Source organism: Marmota marmota, unplaced genomic scaffold (assembly GCF_001458135.2).
Source record: "Marmota marmota marmota unplaced genomic scaffold, marMar, whole genome shotgun sequence".
Taxonomy (NCBI): Eukaryota; Metazoa; Chordata; class Mammalia; order Rodentia; family Sciuridae; genus Marmota; species Marmota marmota.
In genome coordinates this window covers 58,573,629-58,599,880 of record NW_026000174.1, presented here as the reverse complement: position 1 = coordinate 58,599,880, position 26,252 = coordinate 58,573,629, and the positions used below count along the sequence as shown (strand labels likewise).

The following is a 26,252-nucleotide window of genomic DNA, read 5'->3' as shown; positions in this document are numbered from 1 at the left end:
ATGTAGGATTTTGATACATACATAAATCATGTACTTTTACATTATGATGAATGTATCTATTTCCAAAAGCTTTCAGGATTTCTTTCTGGGAATAATTTTAAAATCACTTTTTTCTAAATATGGAGTATAGTATCGGTGTCTCTAGTCACCCCAATGTGCAACAGCACACCAGAATTCTTTCTCAAATGTAAGTGTAACTGAGAACACATTAATAAAACTTTGCCTTTATCTCACAACTTCCTGCTCTCCCTGAGTTCTGCTAACCAGAAATGTACTCTTAATGTTTGTGAGATCAACTTTTTTTAAGATTCGACATGTGAGTGAGATCATGTGGTATTTGGCTTATCTCACTTGGCTTATCTCACTTAATATAATGATCTATAAATATAACCACACTGTCACAAATGACAGCATTCTACTCTTTTAGTGGCTGACTCATAGTCCATTGTGTATATGGATCATATTTTGATTACTAATCCATAAGTTGATGGACACTTAGATGGTTTGTATTTCTTGGCCGTTGTGAATAGTACAGCATTAAACACATAAATGCACATTCCTTTAAATACTGTAGTTTATTTCCTGTCGAGATTGGTGACAGAGAATGGGACAGCAGTGCCTCAGATTGGAGTCTCTGATGACCTCATGCATGTGGCATACCTAGTGCCCTGGTATATCCCTTTGCAAGGGTGCAGGATGCCTAGCTGCTATGGCCATGTCCTGCAAGAGGAGTCTCTGCAGAAGAGTCTTATGAGCTTCAACTTTGATCTCAGACACATAGTTTTGGGAGTAGAGAAACTTCCTTGTTAGACAACCACAATGTTTTCACCAACTCTTACTTCTGAAGGTTCCTGCTTAACAGTAATATTAAAAAAAAATGGACTTTTTATTGGAGATCTACATAAAGCTCCTTGCAAACTATAGATTGTAACTGAGAAAATAATACACCTTACCTAAGATTTGTCAAGAGGCCAACTCATCTAAGTTAAGACTCTGCCTCTCACATTCCATTGTTATGAAAACCACTCATGTTAATTTATAGTTAAGTTTAAAAGAAAGATTTTTTAATTAAAATTATTGTAATCCTAAAATAAACAAAAAATGTAAATGTTTCTAGCCCTATAACTTTCTGAGTACAAAGAATAAACCTTGCATGACATGACCTTTAACCTGATGAGGAGACATATATAAAAAAAAGATTACTGGCATAACTTTTTAGACCTCCTTCTCCATCAGAGAAGTGTTCCCCCAAACCCCGGCTTTATCATCAAAATTTTTCACATGTGTGAGTCTTTGTTTTTTCCTCTCCCCCTTTGCCCCTCACTGAAACTGCAAGTTTGGCAGCTCTTGTAGCTCCATTAACATCCAGTGTAAAAAAAAAAAAAAAAGGAAATACAAGGTCCAAATAAGGGGATCTTTATGTGTCTATCCTTAAAAGTATGCTTAAAAGAAGAGCTAGTTCTATTAGAAGAGCAGAGTTGTTACAATTTATGAACTTTATTTCTAAAATTAGCCTTTGGTTCCCTACAGAGGGAATGGTAAATGTAAAGACATGGACAACTGGCACCTTACTTAAAGTAATGCTTAAAACTTGAGGGAAAATAAGAGGTGGGGCTCCCCAAGGAAAACATAAACTATGAAACCATACTGTAAGGGAAGAAAAAAAAAATGGTTACTACAATTGCACTTACTTCTTCATTTCTGCTGGATGTCTAGTTCTCCTAGGCTTATATTTAAACTAGAAATTACAGATCCAAAACCAGTGAAGACAAAAGAAAAAAAGTATCCCTTTTAAATCAAAACTGCTTGGCTACCAATCTTATCTGTTTTCAGACAGTTTTCTTAACCAGTTTCTCTCTATTGATATAGCACAGAATGACAAAATGTTCTATTTTTGATGTTTTGAGGAAGTTCCATACACTTTTTCATAAGTCTGCCCTAATTTAGAATCTCACCAACAGTGTGCAAGTGTTCCCTTGTCTCTACATCTGCACCAATTGCTATCTTTTGTCTTGTTGATCACAGTCATTTCTACTGAGGTGAGGTGATGTTTTAGTTTGCCTTTCTGTCATGGTTAGTGAGGTTGAGTATTATGTCATATAATTTTTGACCACTTTTCTTCTTTTGAGAAATATCTATTCAGGTCTACTGTCCATTTTTAATTGGGCTATTTGTAGGATTTGCTATTTGGGAGTTTCTTATATATTCTCTTTACCCAGAAGTAGGTAAATAAATAAAAAAAAATACTAGCATCATATATTCTTTGACAATTCATCACAAACTCTCAGTCAATTATGTATTTTGGGTGTATATTGTAGTTATTAGTTTTTACACTATTTCATATTTCTTTGTTTTTTGTTCTTCTTCCACTCTATGTTGGTGACACTTGCTGATATAGTCGATATGCAGGTAATTAATTCCCTTTCATTTCTGTGTAACATTCCAATATAAAATGAATCATAATGTTACTTATGTAATCAAAAGCTAAAGTCAGCACAATATGGCAATGCAATTTTTAAAACTCAAACAAGAAGTTACTAATGCACTGTTTATTTCTGTTTATATGATAGAAGATAAACCTGAGTGGCTGTGATAAAGTTCAGGGCTGCAGACCCTAACATATATGCATGTGTGAGGTCTGGTTTCAATTCCCAGCACTACACACACAAATGCACACATGCAAATACCTCTTCAGAAGATAATTTTTAAAAAATGGATATGTGTTAATCTATGGTATTGCTCAGTGCCCAATTCATATTAAGAAAGAAATGTACTGTGCACTCTATTCCATAGGGAACCTAAAGGGAATGTATTCTGGCTACAGTGAGAGTTATCTGGGCAAAATTAAATAAAGCAAATAAGCAGAAGCCTAAGAGCTGCTCTTAATTAGAAATTTAAATGTGTAGGTGAAAGAAGTCCTTGGAGTAGACAAAACAGCTGACATTTAAACCGCACTTTGTAAAGAACAATTATCTTAAAAGCAGAAGGAATATCTATAATGACATAAGGGGTCTCATTTTAAGCAATTTAAATATCAAAAGAGTTAAGCTTTACAGTGAGGGAAAAAACAACCCATTCAAGAAAGGTAAATATGAACTCTTTTATCCTGATAGCAAAATTTAATTCATAAGACAAAGTAAAAATTGATATTTAAAATATACTGAGAAGATATATGTTTTATGATAGCAATCAATATATAGTTCTTATTCTATTAAATTTAACTTGCAATGAAATAATAATTATAAGTTTTCTTACTTCATATAAAGTTTATGTGAAGTAAGAAAACTGTGCTGATTGTTGTGTTTTTAAGCATAGATAAAATCATTGGAAAATTTAATTTCAAGCTAACACCTTGTAAAAAATAAGGCTCATATATGTGTATTCAGTCTAGGTTACACTTTAATAGATGATTTAAAGTAAAATAATCTATGAAAAAAACTTAGAATCATTGAGGAATACAATAAATAGTACTATAGATGTGTAATTTTTAAAATAATTATTTATGATATAAAATCTTAGAGGATCAAATTTTTCTTTAATTTTAGTTTAAGGTTTAAGTTGTTAATGTACAAAAAATACACACAGAGAGAAAAGCTTAGGTAGCATGTAATAGTTGGGTGAATTTAAACATTATTACATAATAATTTAGTCTTTTGGATTTTTTGAGAAAATAAGGACCTGAATTTAAAATAGAAAAATTAAAACATTAAGATTTTTTACTTTTGGTTAAGGAAAACATAAATATTTGCCAAAAAAAGAAATAAAATCTTATTTGAAGATATTGAGGACATTTCTTCTCTTTCTACCTTGCTCCCTTTGAGTACAATAATATTTAATTTATGTACTAATTATTTCATAAAAAATGTTTGTTTTGTATTACATTCAATTATATTTTATTTATCACTAAAAATTATTTTAATAGTATAATTATTTTTTAAATATTGCCATTCACCATAAAAATACATAAAGTTTAAATCATTGTCCTTTTTTCTCTTCAGAGGGATAATTTTAATAGTATCTCTTACTTTGAATAATTTCTGAAAAATTACTGAGCACTATACAAGGTGGACAACATTTTTGAAAGATTAGGCCAAATTTCAACACACTGGGCTGAGGAGTGATTTGTATTTTGTATACCAGAACCACAGAATAAAGATGAGAATATAAACAAAATGTGACAGAGGACTACTGGATATTTCATCTTGAGACTCTGGGAATTTCAATTTATAAGATTGCTATAAGATCTCTCTCTATTCTTACAATAAACATATCATATAAATAAAAAATGATTTATATAATATTTTCCCATTGCCTGAAACAATTAATAAACTTGAGAGAATATTAATAAGTAGCATTTATATAGATTTGCATAAATGCCATAACCTCTTACAGCTGTCTTACATATATCTGGGTACAATTCTTAGCCTGCTTTTTTTGTTGTTTGTTTGGCTTTTGTTTGTTTGTTTGTATTTTTTTTAATCCTGTGTCACAGGGAATATAGTGATTTGTAAGAATCTCACAGCCAGCAGGAAAAGGATCTGTAATTCAATTCCAGGTCTTCTTAGTAGGATTCTGTCCCTACTGTGTGTGTGTGGGGGGGACCAAGTCCAAAGCACCAGGTTTGGAGGGATGATAAGCAAGGCTGGGATTAGTAAAGAGCCAGAAACCTTGGGTGCAATATCTAAAGTAGGCTTCACTTTCAGAATTGTACACTAACTAAATGCACCCTGAGAATGAGTGAGCCCTTCTTAAATATTTTATCAAAGAGTCAACTTCAAATTTCCATCATTGTGACACAAAAGAAAAATAAATAAGAATGGGATAAAGTACATAAAAAGCAGATAACACTATGCAATAAAAATTTCTAAGCAATGTGTTATCAACTGGGGGGCTAGTGACATATTAGCCTAATAAACAATAACTATAGTGTACACAATTATATGTATAGAACCATTACTAGATGACAATTCTTCAAAAGGGATCATTGATATTTTGCCAATAGTATATCATTTACTTGTCACAAATAAGGTAACTTAGAAATGTTAAATAGCTTTTTCTTATATCATAGAAAAAAAATAGTCAAGTTAGGATTCAAACCCAATTTCAATAAAAAAAAAATTCAATGAGAAAATGAAAAAAAAATTGTCTATTCTTATTGAGCCTCAATATGTTAATTTCTAAAAAAAAAACCATGAAAATAGAAAAGTTTGTAGAGTTTTTTGGTTTCTTTGGGGGTTTGTGTTTGCTTTATTTTATTTTTCTTCATGGAACAGCAAAGACTGGCATGGCATCTTGAAAATGGAGTTTACATTAGTGGACAGTATATTTTTTTTCATTTGTGCCACACATATACACCCTGTTGCATACCTCACTGACCACCTTGGTTTACTTCAGTACATTCTTAATTGATTCTATCTAGATCTATGCTGCAATACTAAATAAAATCCTCCAACTTTTCCCATTTACTATCCTACTGCAGGATACATTTTCCTTTTGTCAATAAACCATTCTCTATTTTTTCAAATCCATGTAATTATGAATTCAGTTAAAGACATTTATGTTAAAATCAAGTGATGGGAGGAGATGGAGAGGTGAAATATCCACCTAAAAATGTACTCTATATTTTAAAAAGTATGAATGAATGATCATGAAATTTTTTAAAATAAGGAAATAATGCTTTGAGAAAAAAATATGTAACATGATTTAAACATTACACAATGTACACATGTATGAAAACATACATGTACTCCATTGATATGTTTTAGAGGGGAGAGAAAGGAAGGGGAGGGGGTATGAGTGTAGGAAGTATAGTAGAATGAGTCAGACATCATTACTCTATGTTCATGTATTATTCCATTACTGGTATAATTATATATCATGTACAACAGGGAGAAGGGGAAGTCATATGCCATTTATATATGATGTGTCAAAATGCATATTACTGTCAAGTATTACTAATTAGAACAAATTTTAAAAAATGTTTTTAAAGTGAGGGCTGGGAGTGTAGCACAATGAACATGGGCTTGAGCCTAGCAGTACTAAAAAAATAAATGAAATTTATTTTTAATAGTGTGGGAGAAGATAATCTATGATACAGTCCTGTTGACAATGATTGAGAAAATTCATGGAGACATGCAAGAAGAGGATTTCTAAAAATGTAATTAATTTAACCTAATTAAATTTACTTAATTAAACCTAAGATACCAGGGCAGACCTATAGATTCATCTTTAATGTTGCCAATTGTACAGCTGCCTGTGCATAGTATGGATTATGCTGGGCTTTAACAGGAAACATCTGCAGTGATTCTCAAGCAATCTCAGGGTAATGTGTGCTGTGATCATGCATAGTATCTAATGCAATAAAAGGTGGAATGTGTAAGGAGTCATATTCTTACAGTGCAAACAATCACAGTGGTCTTGAGCATTGATGTGGATGACCAGATTCTTTTAGAGAGCAGGCACCTATTGCTGAAGGTCTATGAGAAGCACACGTTCCGTTTTTGCTTTCCACAGATGAAACACCAGGGAAAACCCCCAGAAGGAAACCTAACTGCATGGAAGGAATTTGTCCTTTTGGGGTTTGCTGAGGTGCCCCAGCTCCAGTGGTTTCTGTTTGGACTGTTCTTTGTCATCTACATGATCATCCTGCCGGGCAATGGAACTATTTTGGTAATAACAAAAGTAGAGCCTGCTTTCCAGACTCCCATGTATTTTTTCCTTGGCAATTTTTCCTTTTTGGAGATCTGTTATGTTTCAGTTACTCTCCCCAGAATGCTCGTGAATCTCGGGACCCAGAGAAGGACCATCTCTTTGGTTGCCTGTGCTACACAAATGTGCTTCATTCTTGTACTGGGGGCCGCAGAATGCTTCCTTCTGGCAGTGATGGCCTATGACCGCTATGTGGCCATTTGTAACCCTCTGCAATATCCTCTGGTCATGAACCACAAGGTCTGTATCCTGCTGGTGGCTGCCTCCTGGATCAGTGGAATTCCTTTTCTGGTAGGGCAGACTTACCAGATTTTCTCCCTGCCATATTGTGCTTCCAATGTAATCAACCACTTCTTCTGTGACATCTCCCCAATACTTAAGCTGGCCTGTGGGGAAACCTTCACAATTGAGCTGATGGTCTATGTGGCTGCTCTGTTGTTTGCCTCGGCCCCGTTTCTGTTAATACTCATCTCCTATACCAAAATCATCTCCACAGTCCTTAAACTACCATCAGCCACAAGCAGAGCCAAAGCCTTCTCCACCTGCTCATCTCATCTTACAGTGGTGGTGTTATTCTTTGGATCAGGCATTATTACATATTTAAGACCTGAGGCTAGTCATTTAGCAGAAACTGACAAAGTGCTTTCTCTTTTCTATACTGTTGTGACTCCCATGTTCAACCCCATGATATACAGTCTAAGGAATAAGGATGTTATAATGGCATTGAGAAGATTATTAGGTAAATAGTTTACTTGATTCAATGTAAGTTATATTTTTAAGACTTATTTTTGTCTGTATCTGTAATAAAATCTTCAGTGGTATCCATCTTTAGCTCTGTGTCTTAAGTATCTCTTCAATGGAAACGCTTTTTAAATTAAACATTATTTGTGATGTTGAGAGAAGCTATATAGGTGACATGTGTCACAAAATTCCAAATCATATTTCATTGATATTTTTTAATTTTTGTGTGTGTGGGAAACATGTTTTCTAATGTACTACTGATAGCTTTAATTATAATTGTACTAATAATATTACAGACTCCATCCTATCACTTTTTGAAAATCATGTCATTCACATCCATAGATTTGTGACAACTATATTTAAAACAGGCACAAAGTGGACATTAAATGAAAAATACACAAAGTGACAAACACACATACCCACATATGTTTTGACCAACAATGACCATTCCGTGAAACCACTTGTTCTAGAAAAAAAAATTAGTTTCATAAATGATGTTGGTGAATATTATACCTGGCTTATGTACTTTTAAAGTTAATATTCCTATGTAGTAATCATGATATGTTATAATAAATCTTACTAAAACCACACAAATAATATGGAGAACTGGGAAAAGGAAGAATATTGTGAATAACTGACAAGTATTATTTTATTGAATATTGAAAAGTTATTGTTTTTCAAGTTAAAATTTTCTTGGGGAGATAAAAGATACAGTAGAATTAAGGAAGAGGATTTCATATTTTATAAAGCATGTATTTAATATAAAATCACAGATACTTCACACATACTTTTGCACAATAGTCACTGAAAATGATGAATTAAAACCTAATTAAAGTTAATGGTAGCTATCTCAGAATAAATTTTTGTCTTATGTCTCTTTTATTTCACTGATATTTAGAGCTTTTGCCATTAATTGGTGTTATTTATGTAATAAATAAAAGTGAATTGTAAATTGTATACACTGAGGATAAGAAACATGTAAAAAGTTTCATGTGCTATTTTCTCATTCATATTCACATAAGTAAACTTATTATTATTACTATACACAAAAGTAACATATTTCTGAGAAATTTGTCCTGTTAACAGATTTATGATTAAACAAGTATGTTGTAAGGTTTGCACCTGCTATTAAAGGAATTTGTCTTTAAGTAAGTAATACCTGTTCTTATCACACTTACATGGAGATAGGTATCACCAAGGGGAGACAAAATGTGGTACTACTTTCTGACTAGCAGAAGATATTCAGAATATGTGTTAATAAATCAAATGATATGTCCAAGAAATCTACCCCAGCTGAGATCAAAGAAAGGCATGAATAAATCACCCATAATTTCACATAAAGCCTCTATCAGAAGCTACTAAAACCTAACATAAATGATTGGTAATAAAAGAATGTTAAAAGAAAGAAAAATATACTAATTATTTTTCCAGGAAAATAATTTCAAGACAGAAATTGGACAAACCAGAAGCTATTGCATTTAGAATTAGATGAGGTAGAAATTGAGGAGACTTTTTATTCTCAGTGTCCCTCCTGTGAAATACAGAAAAAAAAATATTGTTTGAAAGAAGTGAGTTTTGGAAGAAGCAAGCTCTTAGTAAGAACACAGTGCTTCTCTTTTTGTGATGGAATAGGTCCAATGTAATCAGCCTGCCATTAGAGAATTGGAGGGTCAGTGGAAGAAATGTTGTCGTATCAAGAATTAGATATTCCTCAGTGACTCTAATCAGACTGAGGATAATGATTTGAAGTTCATGTGTCTGTGTCCATTCATATCCTTACCCTACGTCTGCATGATCTCTTGGCACAAGAGCCAGTGGACAATGCTAACAGTAACTGGGGACAGAGCCTGGGTGGTAACCACAGAAGGGATTTTTCTACCCATTTGAATATCCAAAACTTCCTCAATTGAGGTCAACCTTTGATAAACATTCACATGGTTCACAAATATCTTCACTTTTTTTGATCATTAAGAAAAGTCTATTTATGTATCTTTTCTAAAGAACTCTTAATTATCATTTTTCAATTTTACTACTTAAAAATCCCTCACTGTTCTCTCAAACTATTACCTTAAGCCCACGGATGGGTACACAATTACACATCTGGCCATTTCTTCTTTCAAGCTAAATGAACAATCAGAAGTTCTGCTCAGAGTTCTTCTCCCTGGGAATACATCCTCTCACCAATCACCCTCAAAGATATTCCAGAAAGTGGCTACACGGTTGCTGAGGTCAGCTTTAGCGTGATTTCTGAATGCCACACAGAACCAAGTAAACCAGACCCATAATTTCTTTTGCAAATCAGCTTTCATGAGGTCATTAATGTAGAATTGGAGAGTAAATAATGTAGCAAGAGAAATGACCCTAAGAATCTGGACCTTTTTCTCATGTAAATTACTTGTGTCATCTGGACCTGTTGAACTCCTATATACATCATTTCCATTTGATACTCAGGCCTTTTAAATAAAAATTCAACTTCCCTGCTAGTTAGGTGGACTATGCACATTATCCATTTAATCTTGAGGAAGAATAGCATTTTATGGATTTTAGGAATGATTTTCATCTACATGCCATATTCATAGTTTTAAAGTCATTAGGAGTATTTTTATTAGTACTTCAATAATGTCTATGAGTTTTAATGTAAAATTTCCTTTTGATCCTCATATCTACTATTTATGATTTTTCTATTTTTATCAATCATTTAAAATACACGCATATGTTATTGAGCTTCATAAAAACAGTTTATTATTTTTTTGTTTTGATTATCTTTCTAAGTTTCCACATTTATGTATATTAAAAATATATAGAATGAAGAACAATAGATTAGAGGAAGCCTAATACAGAAAGGGGGAGGGGAGGGAATGAAGAGGCACTAGGAACTGCAACGGATGGGATTTAAATCCATACTACTATGAATATGTCAAAATAAACTCAACTATTACATATGAATATAATGCAGTAATAAGAGCATTAAAATTTATGACACAAAAAACTGAAAGAAGAAAAATAGTGAAACCCTCTCATATTGACTTTTTGTGTATAGATTTATTAATTATCAATTTAATTACTCATTAGAAGTCTATGTAGATATTTTATTTCATATTAATGCACATAATTTGGGCTATGATGTCATTTTAGAAGTTTGTTTGTCTTAAGATAATTTTTTCCTATAAAATGTTTATATTATCTTTAATAGTGATTTTAATCTTTAAAAATCAGTTGTAATATATACAATATCACAATTTTAAATGATTATTTAAAATTATTTAAAGGGGAAAAAATTATGCAAACACTTTGCCTTATAATTACTGGTATAATTTGCTTCATAATGGCTCTCTTTGTTTTTTTATTTTTTTTAATTGTGATTTGATATATGGTATCACTTCCTTTCAACTCAAAGACTTTACTTAATATTTCTCATAGTGCAGGTCTCCTAGCAGCAAACTGTGATTTTTTTCAATGTTATTGACTATGATTCTGTATATAGGTCATACTTTCTTCTTTCATTGCATATCTCATAAACTCTGGTGAAAACTGAACAACTGATCTAATATTCTTCAGCAACTTCAGATTCTAGTAGCATTTAGGAGGGGGTGTTGTTGCCTTTTGTTTATTCTCTTGCCTGAACTAATTTTGTGGAATTAGTTTACATTGTTGTTGTTGTTGTTATTATTATTATAAAATCTGGTTATTATTATTATTATCATTAGTAGTAGTAGTAGTAGTAGTAGTAGTGAATTTTTACTATTCTTATTTAGTTTGGCTTAATTTTCATAAACATTTTATTAGTGCAACATAGTTGTACATAGTTTTTTGAGGATGAAAAGACTTTTCACTAAAAAAAATGGACTTCTATGCAGAAAACCCTAAAACTAAATTTCTTGTTTTAAGAAATTCTTGACTTATTATTTACTTAGCTATAGAATGTTTAAAATACATAGTTATTGGAAGAACATGTATGAAAAAAATATGTGTGACCATGTATAGGCATTTATCAATAAATGTTAGCCAAACCACAAACCTGAAAGAAAAATCTTTATAAATCATACTTTACCAATATTAAATATTTTGTTCTGTGTTAACATTGTTAAGAAACTGCAAAATATAGGCTACAGTCTCCTGAAAATATTAGCAAAGCACATATTTCTCAAAGGAAACATACATAAAATATATGAAGACCTCCCTAACTGAGAAAGACATGGCCTAATTAAACAATGTACAAGAGTCAAATTAAATTTAAAACAACAAAAAAAATAATATTTCATGTATATTTTAATGCTAAAATTAAATTAATCCCAAATAATATCACTCAAAATAGGTAAGTACATATGTAACCCTTAAATAATCATAGTTTTCAAAGTTTGGAAATTAGGAAGCCATAGTTCTAAAGTATATTTTCCATTTATATAATCATTATTTATTATATTTGTTGACATAACATTCCAGGTTCCTGTGGCTGCATCTTATATTGTCTCCCTTGAACCTGTGAGTGTGTCTAAGTGTGCTTGTGTGGATGATTGGGCAACTTATAGAAACCTATCTTATTAATTTACACTCAATTTGAGGAGCTCCTTGAATCACAAATCAAGCAATAACTTCTTAAAATTCTAAATTTCTACAAGTGAAGGAAATTAATGATAAAATATGGAACCATAGTTGGTTACATGGCCATCTAGTTAGAAGTTATATTTTATAGCTCTCTGACCGGGTTTCTATAGTGCTGTCACTAAATTTTACATTGGGCATTATTTCTGGAAAGTCTGCGTGACTTTTCCAGTTTGTGCACCTGAAAAGGAAAAGTGAATATTAGTCTTTATTCCACTTCTCCTTCTTTCTAAATGGAGGATGATGAGATTGAACCCACCAATGTAGATTGATAGGTGGCAGAATCATGTTGAAGATAATGGGAACATCTGAAGAGACTCGAACCTCTTGAGAACTTTTAATGACAAAAACTTTTTTCTATTTGATGTCCTGAATATTGATAGAATATATTCATTTGTATCACAACTGCTATGCAGTTATAAATTGTAGTTTTTTCAATGTTTGTATTTATTAACAAGCACAGAAAGGTAGAGAGACTGAGAATAGAAGGGGTCGTATAGCCACGCATGTATTAGTATGTTATGTTAAACTCCTTGAATAAAATGAAAATGCTTTCCTCAATTAGTAAGTTACCTGGGAAAACAATTATCCCCAGGACAGACAATATTTTCTACCTCAGGAGCACTGCGTTTTTTTTCTTCCTAAGAGTAGAATATATATAAGGCAAGGCTTACCCTCTGTTACAAATGAAGATAAATTCCTAAAATATAAAAAGGACACACTTCTTTATTATTTTGTGTATTTTACCAATCATTAAAGGGTAAGAATTATGATTAACCTAATTCTGAAATAGATAAGCACAGAGAAGTTTGACATGCAGAATGTTTTTTATTGTCTACTTTTATCTTTAAGAACATGAGCAGTAAGAAATATTTAAAATTTAAAAGGAATCCTTTGTTTACTTTGGTTACTTTTTCAATTCCAAGATGTTCTTTCAGATTACATTTGTATTCTTATGACTTTTGCCATTTTTAGGTGAACTGAGAGCAAAATGAAAAATCGTTTTCAATAAAAAGAGGCAGCATTAAAATATTATCATCATCTTCTTATGTGCTAATATTTGCCAAATAATTACGTGATAAGCATGTATTTAACTATTTAAATCAAAAAAATCTAGACATATTATCTGTTGCAAACCTAATTATATATACAGGTGAACAAAATATCGAATACAGAGTATTAAAATGGCATCCTAGTACTATAAAAAAGCTTCCTGTTTTTAAAGGTCAAATTCATGAAAAATGAATCTAAAACTGCTAGAGAAATGTTAGCATGTTTATATCTATATCTATCTATCTATCTATCTATCTATCTATCTATCTATCTATCTATATTTAGTGATTTCTGTTAGAAGGACATGTTTCTGACTTCTGTACCCTTGTATCTTTTATTTCTTAGTTTTAAAGTGGTTCCATTAACTTACTATAAATATAATACATATGAGAGAAGCTCTTAATAATTGCACAATATTTACACAAAATGAAATAATTGTTTCATTGATAAAAGGGGGATAACAGTTAAATAAACAAGAAGTATATGAAACAACAACAACAAAAAGGTAGCTATGTTTAACTGAATTACTAATTACTTTCTCACTTACCAGTATAAATAGAAATTTCTAAAGATTTCCCAAAGTCAGAAATAAGCAAGAATATTGGGTGATTTGAATAAATTTGGTATGCCCAATTGTGTCTAGAATTTAAGAACAATTTGAATAATTGTAAGTAATTATATCATTTCTCTACTTTTAGGTATTGAGTCTTGAATCCAGGGGTTCTCAGCTACTGAGCTAAACACCCAGGGCTTTATTCCTTTCTATTTTGAGATAAGATGTTGCTAATTTTTCCACACTGATCTCAAAATATTCAACCTCTCGCCTCAGCCCTCTAAGTAGCAGGGATTATAATATTCGTTCCTTTATATGTATTTAGACATAGAGAATTACATTAAATATTCATAAAATTGCTGGTTCACTTTACAAATGAAATTTAAGAGTCTCACCTCTGAAAAAGAAAAGAAATGGAAAAGAAAGGTTTCATTTCAGTAGATATAGGTAGAGCACAAGTTGTGTTCACAGTTTTTTTTGTTCCTCATTACACTTTGAAAGCTTGATTGTAATTTCCTTTATAAAGGTACCCTCCTACTTGATTAGGGGGAAATGATTACAAAAAGGAGATTACAATGGGCAAAAAGCATGAAAAATAAGTGAGCTGGTATAGGAAACAGATGGAAGAAGTTGGCAATTTCTAAAGGCTAGGGTTTGATAATCAAATATGGTCAAAATATATGATAGGCACAATAAATTTTTGATTCAATCAATGGCTTTTACAAGTGCCCATGTATTAAGTTCTCAGCTTAGTTAGATACAAGAATAAGTGTTTATAATTTTTTATGTTGGAACATAAAATAACCTATGGTAGAGTTTCATTTCCTTACAATCACAGTAGAGTCACCTCTATCTTATAAGATAGTTTGTGTCATTGTAAAGTCTCAGTTACACCTTTAACATTGAAATATCAAATTCTCATTTAGAGTGATTTTATAATTATTGAAGAAGTTTGAAATACCTTTAAGACTCCAATATTTGGTAGAATATTGTAGATGTAGCAAGAAATTCTTATGTAACTTTGCCATGTTCTGTTACAAAAATGCACAGGATGACCAAGTTCAGCATGGACTGTTGATCTTTCCCCATTTGCAACTGTTTTTGAAGCTGAAATCTTGACACCCATGCAAACTTAACAGTCAGAATAAGATTAGAGGTATACAACCTTAATACATTTTTTGTATTTAAATTATTTATTACTTATATGGAAATTATTTAGCAAATAATGAGATGATAAACTTCTGAAAGAGTGAATGAGATATAATAATTCCCACATACCCACCACAAGTACAAACACATTTATACACACACACACACACACACACACACACAGCATGCTTAGAAACTCAGAAATCCAGGAATCTGTACTTAAATCTTTGTCATTAATTCAATTATTTGACTCATTTGTAATTAATCCAAAAATACAGCCAATGAAAATTTTTGGAAAAAGATACTCTACCACATATAAAATAGTGTTTATAATATCAAATATGATATGTTTCATAGGTCTAGAAATAAAAGGAATTCATTCATAATGTAAACAAATAATAGCATACAAACACACTCATGCATGAACCCACACATAAAAGTAAGGGAAGAGACTGAATGGAGCAAATGAACTCAGTAGAATAGCAGTCATTCCTGAGGATATGAGTGATCTAGGAAAATGTCCAGGAGGAGAGATGTGCTAAATGTCTTATATATGCTTAGATCTGCATTCAGAATAAAGAGGTGCGTAATGTAGCTATTACCTGTTTCCTGACTGCAGATGTAAATGAATTGTTTCTTGACTATTGAGCTTCCTTCTATAGGAAAATCATGTTAAGTGTCCCTCCTCCTTCTTGAGATCCTCAGTATCCTTCTGAATGTCAATTGTACTAGAAAATCTGAACAAAATCTGTGACTTCTGATTCATAAACTTATAGTTAAATGAATATACAATTTTAAAGATTAAATAGTATTGCATTGTAGTTCATAGACAGTTAATCATTATTTTTTAATGTATTTTACAGAATATAAAAGCTAAATTGATCTTGGGAAAATACAAAAACCAATTTCAAAGATTCAATGCACTCTTCCCTAAATTTATTAGAAATGTCTTAAAGAACATATTCTCATAAATTTAAGGTAATTTTTAGTTGATTATTGTACACAAAACAATGTTGGGAGAGCAGAAAAATATAAACTAGAAGAGTAGAATTTTTGCTCCACTTAGACCTAGACTCAGACTGTTCAAATGAGAATTAATGTGACATGCCTCATCACAGAAACAGAAAAAAATGTGTAATAACCTTCAGCAGAAACAAAAATACAACTTTCATGTAGATATGCTTAGGAATATTTTTAAAAAATATTTATGACAATTTCAGACCAAATAGAAGACATAGGTCTTTATCTTAAAGGTAACTGGGAAATTTGAAATCAGACCATCTTCAGTGTACACATAAGAAAACAAAAGGAAAATGTAGTTAATTTTCTACTTCTGATTGACTCTTCCCCATAGATGAAGCATGAAGAGATAGTAGTAGAAGACAATGTCTCCACAGTGGTACGGTTTGTCTTGCTGGGATTTTCTGAATTTCCAAATATCCAAGGTTTCCTATCTGGGGTTTTCTCCATCATTTACATAGTTATCCTCATTGGGAACTTTCTCATAATCATAATAACCAGGCTGGACCCTGCACTGCACAAACCCATGTACTTTTTCCTGAGACATTTTTCTTCACTGGAAATCTGTTATGTTTCAGTCACTCTCCCGAGGATTCTGGTCAGCCTTTGGACTCAGGATAGGAGCATCTCCCTACTGAGCTGTGCCACACAAATGTATTTTTTCCTTATGTTTGGAGCAACAGAATGTTTCCTCCTGGCTGTGATGTCTTACGACCGTTATGTGGCCATCTGTAACCCTCTGCACTATCCTCTAGTCATGAACCCAAAGAAGTGCCATCAACTGGCAGTTGGCTCCTGGTTTGGGGGAATGCCAGTCCAGATAGGGCAAACATGGCAGATATTCTCTCTGCATTTCTGTCATTCTAACCAAATCAACCACTTCTTCTGTGACATACCCCCCATTCTCAAGCTAGCCTGTGGGAAAACTTTTGTGCATGAAGTGTCTGTCTATATAGTAGCTGTGTTATTTGCTGTAGTCCCTTTTATGTTAATACTTGCCTCTTATAGCAAAATTGGACTCACAATTCTGAGGTTGCCAACAGCCCAAGGAAGGGCTAAGGCATTCTCCACTTGCTCCTCCCACCTACTGGTTGTGATTTTATTTTTTGGATCAGCTTCCATTACCTACCTTAGGCCCAAATCCAACCATTCTGCAGGAACTGACAAAGTACTCTCTCTTTTATACACCATAGTGACTCCTATGTTTAATCCCATGATATACAGCCTTAGGAATAGGGATGTGATTGCTGCTCTGAAAAGATTCTTGCTTAAAACATAGTATCACATATTTGTGTATGAATGTTTGCATTGCTGGTCCCACGGTTATCAGAGAAATATTTCAGATCTTACATTTCCCCTTGAGATGCTGATCACTTCCATCTTAATATCTATTTGTTTTACTTCAGAACACTAGCCTGAAATTTACTCAGCTTGGATGTATCTTAGGCAAATCAATTTATTTTCATTATTACATATCTAAGGGAAAGTATGTTCTCATCAATAAAATTGCAATGTACATTATATTTCCCTTGAATAATGTACAGAATCCAATACTATGACTTGCAACAGAAATAAACTTGCACATCATTTACCTAAATAATTTGTATGTATTTACAGCTATAGTTGTTAGTTTTCTCCTTTGATACTTAATACATAGACTTGCCAATTTTAGTTGAATATCATATGTTTATTGAGTGAGTGATTAAATGAGTGAAAATATAAGTGCATACTGCTTTTCCCTACCTCAAACTCTTGGCAAACTCTAGAGATTTTGTAGCATTGCTAAATACTGTTAGCATATTTAACTCACTGTCTGTCAGCATAGAATTACTCCAGAGACAATATCAAAAGGGAGGCTTATGCACATTTAATTTCTTCCTTAAATAAAACTTATGCAAGTACTTAAAATTCAACTCTCTTGCCTGGTAAGTTATTTACTCTACTAAACATATAAAGCCATTGATTACTATGAACTCTTTAGAATTTACTCCTAGGTAAGCTATGACTGCCTGGAATGCAATATCATATGATACATTAGTTAATGATTTTAACATTTAAAGATATGATCAAATAAAGCATTTAATGTAGTAATCATTCCATTTCAATAAGACATTGTGATAGACTAATGGTCCCCCAGATATCACCTGGTCCTAATTCATGGAACTTGTGAATTCAATAATTATATAATAAATAAAACTTTGCACAGGTACACCAGGTATCAGGTATGAGACTAGAAGATTATGTGTAGGGATTCTGATCGTTGAAATATAGAGGGAAGCATTCCTTTGGTGAGCAAACTCCTATGGAATAACAGGAACCCTGTTTTCCATGCTTAGGATGCTCTGCAATTTCTCTTATAACCAGTAAGATGACTAATATATGTGCATTGTCGAGCTGCTGTTGCAATGCCCTGCATGAAGAGGCTCTGCGGGGCTTGTCATTGATCTCAGGCATACAGCTCCTGGGAAAAAGGAACTTGCTTGCCAGATAACTACAATGTTTCACCAAGCCTGCTGCTCCTGGACCTGCCCACACTAACTTCTTATGTTCAGAGTCACTTGAGGCAATGGACTTTCTTGAGAGCTGCACAAACTACTAACTTTGCATTTTGTAACTATAGAATGTAACTGTAGAATAAGTAACCTTACCGAAACAATAAACAATAATGTAGTTATGGTACCAATGACCTAATGTAACCTATTGGTTTAAATAAAGGTGGCCACTTGGAAAAACAGCCATCTTTCCTGCCTCTGCATCTTGTCTCTGTGTCTCCTTTTTTATTTTCCTTATAATTATCCAGGTAACACAATTGATGACATGAGCCCTAAAATATAGAAAGAAGAAAGCAGTGTATTTCAGAGATGCAATGATGAAAAAGGAAGGAAAATATAGGGATAAGAAGAACCCAATTTGTCTTTGCTGCCTTTCCAGGAGTGGGATCACATGCCCAAGTGGTGACTTTGAGAAGCCACCGGTGGCATTTAACTGACATTCATTGAGAAATCAGAAACCATAGTTTATGTCCTCAAAGAACAGAATTCTTTAATAATACCATTGAGCATGAATGGATTCCCCAGGATAGCCTCCTAGCTTTTTGAAAACCATGCATCTCTGATGATACCTTTATTTAAAAATAAATAAAGCCACCTCAAAGAATTATAGAATAGATTAATTTCAACTCAGAGCTATAAAGTGATCAATAGAGTGAATAAACAACCTACAGAATGACAAAGAGTATTATCAAACCATAAAGGATTAATATCCAAAGCATACAGAGAACTCAAAAGCTCTATGAATGAAAACCAAGAATCTAATTTAAAAATTGGTAAAACATGAGCACACATTTCTGAAGGCATAAAAATGGACAGTTAGGTGAGATAAGTACTCAAGGTTGTTAGTTGCCAGAGAAAAACAAATTAAAGGCACAATGTGATATCTCTTCACTTTTGTGGAATGATGTCACCAAAAGGTGAAAGAAAAAAAAGCATTGGTCAAGATGTGGAGAAAATTAAACTTTGAACACTTTTATATAAATATAAAAAGAATATAAATTAATTCAGTCATCATGTAAAAGAACATGGTGGCTCCCCAGATGATTAAAATTAGAACTACCATAGCATGCAGCAATCACCTACTAGATATGTGTCCAAAGGAAATTAATCAATATGTTGATGTACCTGTACCGCCATGCACATTTCAGCAAGCTTTACAATAGTGAGGGCATGGGGTAAGCCTAACTGTACCTCAACAACTGAATAGATACATAGAACCTGGCATATCCTGTCATTTGTGCCAATGTGAAAGAACTTGGAGGACATTAGAGTAGGTGACATGTCAGGCAAAGAAGGAAAAACACATCATGATAGCACTCATAAGTGAAATTTAAAAATGTGAACTGAGAACCAGAGAGTTGAATGGAGGTGGTGACGTAGGTGCTTGGGGAGCAGAGATTGCAGAGATGATGATCAGAGCAGGCAAAACGACTTAGAGGAAGTCTAAGTTGAAGAGATCTCCTGTGCTTCATGTTGAGTGTAGTCACCAAAAATGACATAGGTTTATGAATACATTTTGTTTTTAGTTAATTTTAAATGGCATATAAAACCACAAAAGTTTACTTATTAATGTAGTACCTATAATGTTTTGATATATACATGAATTATGTACTTTTTTACATCATGATAAATGTATCTGTTTCTAAAAGATTTTATCCTTTCTTTCCAGGAATAATTCCAAAGTCTCTTTTTTTTTCTAGGCTTTGAAATGTGGAGTACAAGATTGTTATCTCTCTATTCACCATGATGTGCTATAGCACAAGGAAACTCTTTCTCACATGTAGGTGTAACTGAGTACCCATTGATAAAACTTTCCCTTTCTCTCACAACCCTATACTCTCCCCACTACTCCTAACCAGCAATGTAGTCTAAATATTTGTGAGAACAACTTTTTAAGGACAGAACATGTGAGTGAGATCATCTGGTATTTGCTCAGCTCTTGGCTTATCTCACTTAACATAATGATCTCCTAATATATTCACTTTGTCACAAATGGCTGACTAGTAGTCCATTATACATATGCAAAATAATGTGGTTACTCAAATCATTGTCAGTTGATGGACATTTAGGTGGTTTGTATTTGTTGTGAATAGGACTGCAATGAACAAATGAATTCACATACCCTTTAATACTATCATTTCATATCCTCTGATTATATACTCAAAAAAGGGACTGTTAGATCCCATGATAGCTCTATTTTTTAATTTTTTAAGGAAGACTCATACACATTTTCATAATGTCTGCATTAATTTCCAATTTCACCAATAGTGTGCAAATGTTCCATTGCTTCCATATCCTCACCAACAATTATTTATTTTGTCTTGTTGCTCACCATCATATCTACTGAGATGAGGTGATGTTTTACTTTGCATTTCTTACATGATTAGTGAGGTTGAGTATTTTGTCACATACTGTTGAGCATTCATCTTATTTTCAGAAACATCTATTTAGGTCTATTGTTCATTTTTATGGGGATATTTGTAAGCTTTGCTATTGAGTTTTTGTTTTTTCTCATAAATTCGGTTTACCCAGAACTTGTTCAATAAAGGAAAATCATTATCATCTTGTAATCTCTGCCAATTCATCATGAATTGGCAATCAATTTTCTATTTTTTATCTGTGTTGTAGTCATATAGTCTTTACACTATTTTATGTATTTATTCTTTTGGTTCTTCCACTTTACATACATTATTTTGGTGATATATCCTGATGTGGTTATTATGCAGGTAATTCATTCGCTCTCATATCTGTGTAACATTCCACTCTAAAACATATCATAATATTATTTATTAAATTGAAAGCTAAGGTCAGCACAATATGGCACATTCATTTTTTGAAACATAAAAATGAAGTTTTTAATATATTTCTCTTTATATGACAGAAGGTTAAACCTGAGTGGCTTTGACTTAGAATTCAGGATTGCAAACTCTAACATACATGCTACCTGACATTTTAAAGAAAAGCTTGTTGTCTTGACATAATAATTTTTTTAAAAAATTGAGTTGTTTCCAATTGTATGCTATTACAAATAAAGCAACAATGAAAACGTTTGCATGTATTGGAGTATTTCTGAGTGTAATTCTGTGGAGCATGAATCTAAAAAAAGAAACTAACTAATGAGGCATTTGTATATATAGCTACAGTAGAAATGGTCATGCATGTTATGAAATGTCAATTCCCACTCCACTGTCAAGAGATTGTTGCACATTTTTAGCAATTTTTTTATATTTTGAATGTTTTCACTTTGGCTTTTGTAAATTAGTCATAGTCTTGCACAATTTTTTTTATGCACTTTGGCACAAAATAAGTTCTGCATCCACTATGATATCATGTCTATGCAATTTCAATTTTGAATAAGAGACCAGTCAAAAGACCTGTGTTGACCGGTTTAGGGCCTTATGATATTCATGCTACCACTACCTACCTGACACCTTTGTTCTTTTGACTCTTAGTTCAAGTCAAAAGAATGAGAGACATTGTTATGATTTGGAAATGAGGTGTCCCTCCTAGCTCATGTGAGAGACCAGGCAAGAATTTTCAGACATGAAAGGACTAGATTATGAGAGGTATAAGCTAATCAGTGTGTTAAATCACTGATATAGATTGACTAGGTACTTCCAATAGTCAAGTAGGGTGTGGCTGGTGGAAGGAAGTTATTGGGGGCAAGCCTAGGCAGATTATATTTTGTCCCCAGTCTATAGACCTCTGTCATTGCTTCCTGGCTCTGATGTTCAGTACTGCTTTCTTCTGACACTCCATTCCACAGTGATGTTCAACCTCACCATAGTCCCAGATTTATGGTGTTGGCTGACGATAAACTAAATATATAAAAACAGGAGCCACAATAAACATTTCCTCCTTCAAACTGTTCTTGTCTGGTCTTTTGGTCACAGCAACACAAAGTTGATTAAAACAGATTTAAAACAAACTTTGTACAAATAAGAAGTCACTCATCTCTTTCAAATCATTTCAGTACTGTTGATGGGTTCTCGTGAGAATAGAACAATAATTCATAGAGATAGAATATTGTATCTGGAAAGGACATTGCAAATAATCGAGATTAAATCCCTATTTCATGTATAAATTGATTGAATTATATTGTGTTGTACATATACAAGATATCCCATTTCTTTCTCTTTTGTATATTTAGGAATTTCAGCAGCAAAGATGAAGAATAAAGTCAAGATGTGAAAACATAACTATGATAGTAATTTTCTCTCCACAATCACTGGTACTACTCTATTTAGGAAATAAGACTTGCTGCCAGTAATTGGTTTATATGAAATGAAAATCTTATTTGAACAGATGTAGAAGAGAAGAAAATAAGGCATGAACTAGACAGTATCAAAGGGATCATAGCATTTGATGATGTGCACTGTATAATTTTGAGATAGAAGAGTCATGACCATCTGCCAAAGTTTCTACTTGTCACAAATTCCCCCAAACTAATTATATATAATTGATACTCCACTTTGTAAATTAAAAAAGTCATAATTAATCAAATCAGTTCACTCTTTTGGAATACCCTTGTACAGGATTTTAATTTTCCTTCTCTTTAGTTCTTACTCACTGACTCTAATAATAAGGGAATTTGTGAAGCCCCAAGCAGTCTGTAGATGCTATAAGAAATCTGAACATGTGAGAAAGAGATGAGTTAATGTGGAGGAATATCTGCATTTTATAAATTATTGGCAATCCACTGTCAATCAGTTTTGCTAATGTTTTAGTATAATTCAGACAATGTTCTTTGGCCATGTTTCTGTTAACCTCAATGTGTTTGAGGGACTATAATAAATACCACAAATACCTTAGCTTATGTTTTAATCAGCTAATGCAGCCCTGTGACCAAATGTCCTGACAAGAACAATTTGGAAGAGTAAAAGTATATTTTGGCTCACTATTTCAGAGTTTCATTCCATTATCAGAGAGTTTCAACTCTCTGGGCCTCAGGTAAAGCTGAACATCATAGTGGAAGGGTGTGGCAGAGGAAAGCAGCTTTGTACATGGCAACCAACAAGCAGAGAGAGAGAGGTCCACTCACTAACTATAAAACATAAACCTATAAAAAATAAAAAGCATGCCCCCAGTGACTTCCTTTCTTCAGCCAAACCCAGTTAATCCATACTAATGGATTAATCCATGAATTTAGACAATAGCTCCCAAAATATAATCATTTTACCTCTGAAATTTCTCATATTTTCTCAAACATGAGATTTTGGAGGACACCACATACCCAAATCATAACATTTTACCCCTGACCCAAAACCTCATGGCTGACACATAATGCAAAATGCATTTCATCAATTGCCAGGAGTCCCAAAGTCTTAAGTGTTGCAGCATTGCCCAAAAGTATAACTCCAAAATCTCATGAGACTCAAGGTAAGCTCTTAGTTATGAGAGTGAAAATCAAAAGCAAATTGCATATATCTAATATACAATGGAACCAAATAAATATTTCCTTTCCAGAAAGGAGAAATAGGGGTATAGAAAGAAAAAAAAATGGGACCAAATCAAGACCAACATCCAGCTGGGAAAACATCTATTATGTACTCACAACTACTTTGCTATTTGGCATTTTTATTTTAATATTTGTTTGTTTATCTATTTGCATGTTTATACAGACATGAAGAAGTGTTTGAAATAACTTGGATGGAATGCTCAATCCTTAGGCCCAATATCTCATATTGGAAATATTAATTTAAGAAACATGGTCACATTATACAATGCTTTGAAGAAGTGAATGTTTGTAGAGGACAGATGATCACTTGACTGGGGCTGACAGTGTGGAATAAGGAAATGAAATCTTGAAAGAAGTGATGGAGATGAATTTGATAATTTCATTACAAGATATTCTTTACCAAGGTCATTTTAATTCCTTTTTATAGCTTTATCAAGTTTGACTTTTTTGCTTTTTAAATGTTATGATTGTCCGTCTGAAGACTTCTCTAGTTGTTCAACTCTCTGCCTAGATTTATTTTCTCTGAGTTATTTTCAACATGACACTGACCTTTGCCATCCAAGGGAGACTTTCTTCTGCACACCGCATTTAGATATTTTGCTTTCATCATCTCTTTTTATTCCAGGGTTGTTTTGAGGCCAATTGTCACATTTAATTCATGTTAATAAATTAATGTATTAATTAATTAATTTAACTAGAATTTAATATTCACTAATTTATAAACTCATAAATTCACAATAAAACATAAGGCACAAAAATATGTAAAAGGCAGTTAATATGCATTTACTAAATTATAATATAACTGAAGTAATGCATGAATAAAAGAACAAGCAAATAAAACTTTGAGAAAATTAATATGTGAGGATAATCTTTTCAGAGATGAATATAATATGTTAATTCAAAATGAATAATCAAGCATAACATGTTTGTACAGCTGCAACATTTTCTTATAATTAGACTTTAGCCAAAACTTATTCAATAAACCATGTGAAAAAATTATTCTGTGTATCATGCAATATATTAAAAAGTTTTCACATTAAATATGCACATATGGACAGATATTACGATTACTTAAATCCACCTTTTCTTTTTCACTCTTTGCAGGGCCTCTTTCACATCCTTGTTGCGTAGGCTATAAATCAAAGGGTTCAACATGGGAATGATGAGGGTGTAGAACAGTGAGGCCATTTTGTCTTGATCTAGAGAGTAGGAAGAACTTGGCCGGAAATACATGAAGAGTATAGTGCCCTGGAAAACTGCAACGGTAGTCAAGTGGGAAGCACAGGTGGAGAAAGCTTTGAGCCTCCCATTAGCAGAGCGGATCTTTAAGACTGATGAGATGATGTAGCCATAAGAGACCAGGACTCCAGAAATGGTACTTAGTTCAATGAAACCAAAAATAGTGAATATTGCTAACTCGTTGATCTGTGTGTCAGAGCAAGACAGTAACAGGAGAGGAGGGACATCACAGAAGAAATGATTAATCTCATTAGACTCACAGAAACATAAGCGGAATGTTAATGTCGTGTGTATCAAAGCATCTCCCAGGCCCACAAGGTAAACTCCAGCCATGAGCAAGTAGCAAACCCTACTGGACATGTTGACTGTGTACAGCAAAGGGTTGCTGATGGCCTTATACCTATCAAAGGCCATCACTGCCAGCAGCAGACACTCGGAATCAGCAAAGGTACATAAGATCAAGAACTGCAGAGCACAGCCAATGAAGGAAATTGATTTGTTCTTGGCAAATATGTCCACCAGCATCTTAGGTCCAATTGCTGTGGAATAGCAGAGGTCACAGAAAGAGAGGTGGCTGAGGAAAAAGTACATTGATGTATGAAGCTGGGGATCCATTCTAACTAAGAAGATCATTCCAAGATTTGCCACAAGATTAATGAGATAAATAAATAGAAACACAGCAAATAGAGTGCTTTTCATCTCAGGGTTAATAGTAATTCCCATGAAAATAAATCCAGTCTGTGAGGAACAATTTCCTCTGTCCATTCTTCTTTGCCTAAACTTTTGAGAAAATCATTTAAAAAAAAAAGATTCATGTTTCATTCTTTACATACAGACTGTACCTATATAGCAGAACACCGTTTGTTTCTGATATTTTTCTTTTTAGTCTCAGAAAAACACCCATCTATTTGTCACTTTTTAAAAAACAATTGCATCTGCTTGACAATATTCATAATAAATATGAGACAGCAGGTGAAAAATTTTGATTTAAATTTGAATGTCATTCAAGAAACGTATGACTTTCTACAACTTCATTACTTTCTCTGGATTTTACCTTCTTATGTTAAGAGTATATTTTTACTCTACTGAAACCTGTATTCATCTTCCAAATAAATGGAAGAAACACTAGATAAACTATTGCAGTTGGAGAATTGACAACATTCACATTAGACTAAAA

The 26,252-nt window shown here is 32.8% G+C and overlaps 3 protein-coding genes across 3 annotated transcripts; 2 read left to right on the top strand and 1 right to left on the bottom strand.

The window, feature by feature from the left end:
• The first annotated feature begins 6,510 nt into the window (after positions 1 to 6,510).
• LOC107159287 (olfactory receptor 10AG1-like) lies at positions 6,511 to 7,455 on the top strand. The gene has a single exon (XM_015505864.1). The coding sequence runs from the start codon at positions 6,514 to 6,516 to the stop codon at positions 7,453 to 7,455; it is 942 nt and encodes a 313-aa protein (XP_015361350.1). The 5' UTR covers positions 6,511 to 6,513.
• An 8,705-nt stretch (positions 7,456 to 16,160) lies between these two features.
• Positions 16,161 to 17,105, top strand: LOC107135321 (olfactory receptor 10AG1-like). Its single transcript, XM_015477206.1, has one exon. The coding sequence runs from the start codon at positions 16,161 to 16,163 to the stop codon at positions 17,103 to 17,105; it is 945 nt and encodes a 314-aa protein (XP_015332692.1).
• A 7,802-nt stretch (positions 17,106 to 24,907) lies between these two features.
• LOC107135320 (olfactory receptor 5W2-like) lies at positions 24,908 to 25,846 on the bottom strand. Its single transcript, XM_015477205.1, has one exon. The coding sequence runs from the start codon at positions 25,838 to 25,840 to the stop codon at positions 24,908 to 24,910; it is 933 nt and encodes a 310-aa protein (XP_015332691.1). The 5' UTR covers positions 25,841 to 25,846.
• Between the last annotated feature and the right edge of the window lie 406 nt (positions 25,847 to 26,252).

Coding starts and splice junctions, on each gene's coding strand:
- LOC107135321 (XM_015477206.1), top strand. CDS start 16,161: ATGAAGCATGAAGAGATAGTAGTAGAAGACAATGTCTCCACAGTGGTA.
- LOC107159287 (XM_015505864.1), top strand. CDS start 6,514: ATGAAACACCAGGGAAAACCCCCAGAAGGAAACCTAACTGCATGGAAG.
- LOC107135320 (XM_015477205.1), bottom strand. CDS start 25,840: ATGGACAGAGGAAATTGTTCCTCACAGACTGGATTTATTTTCATGGGA.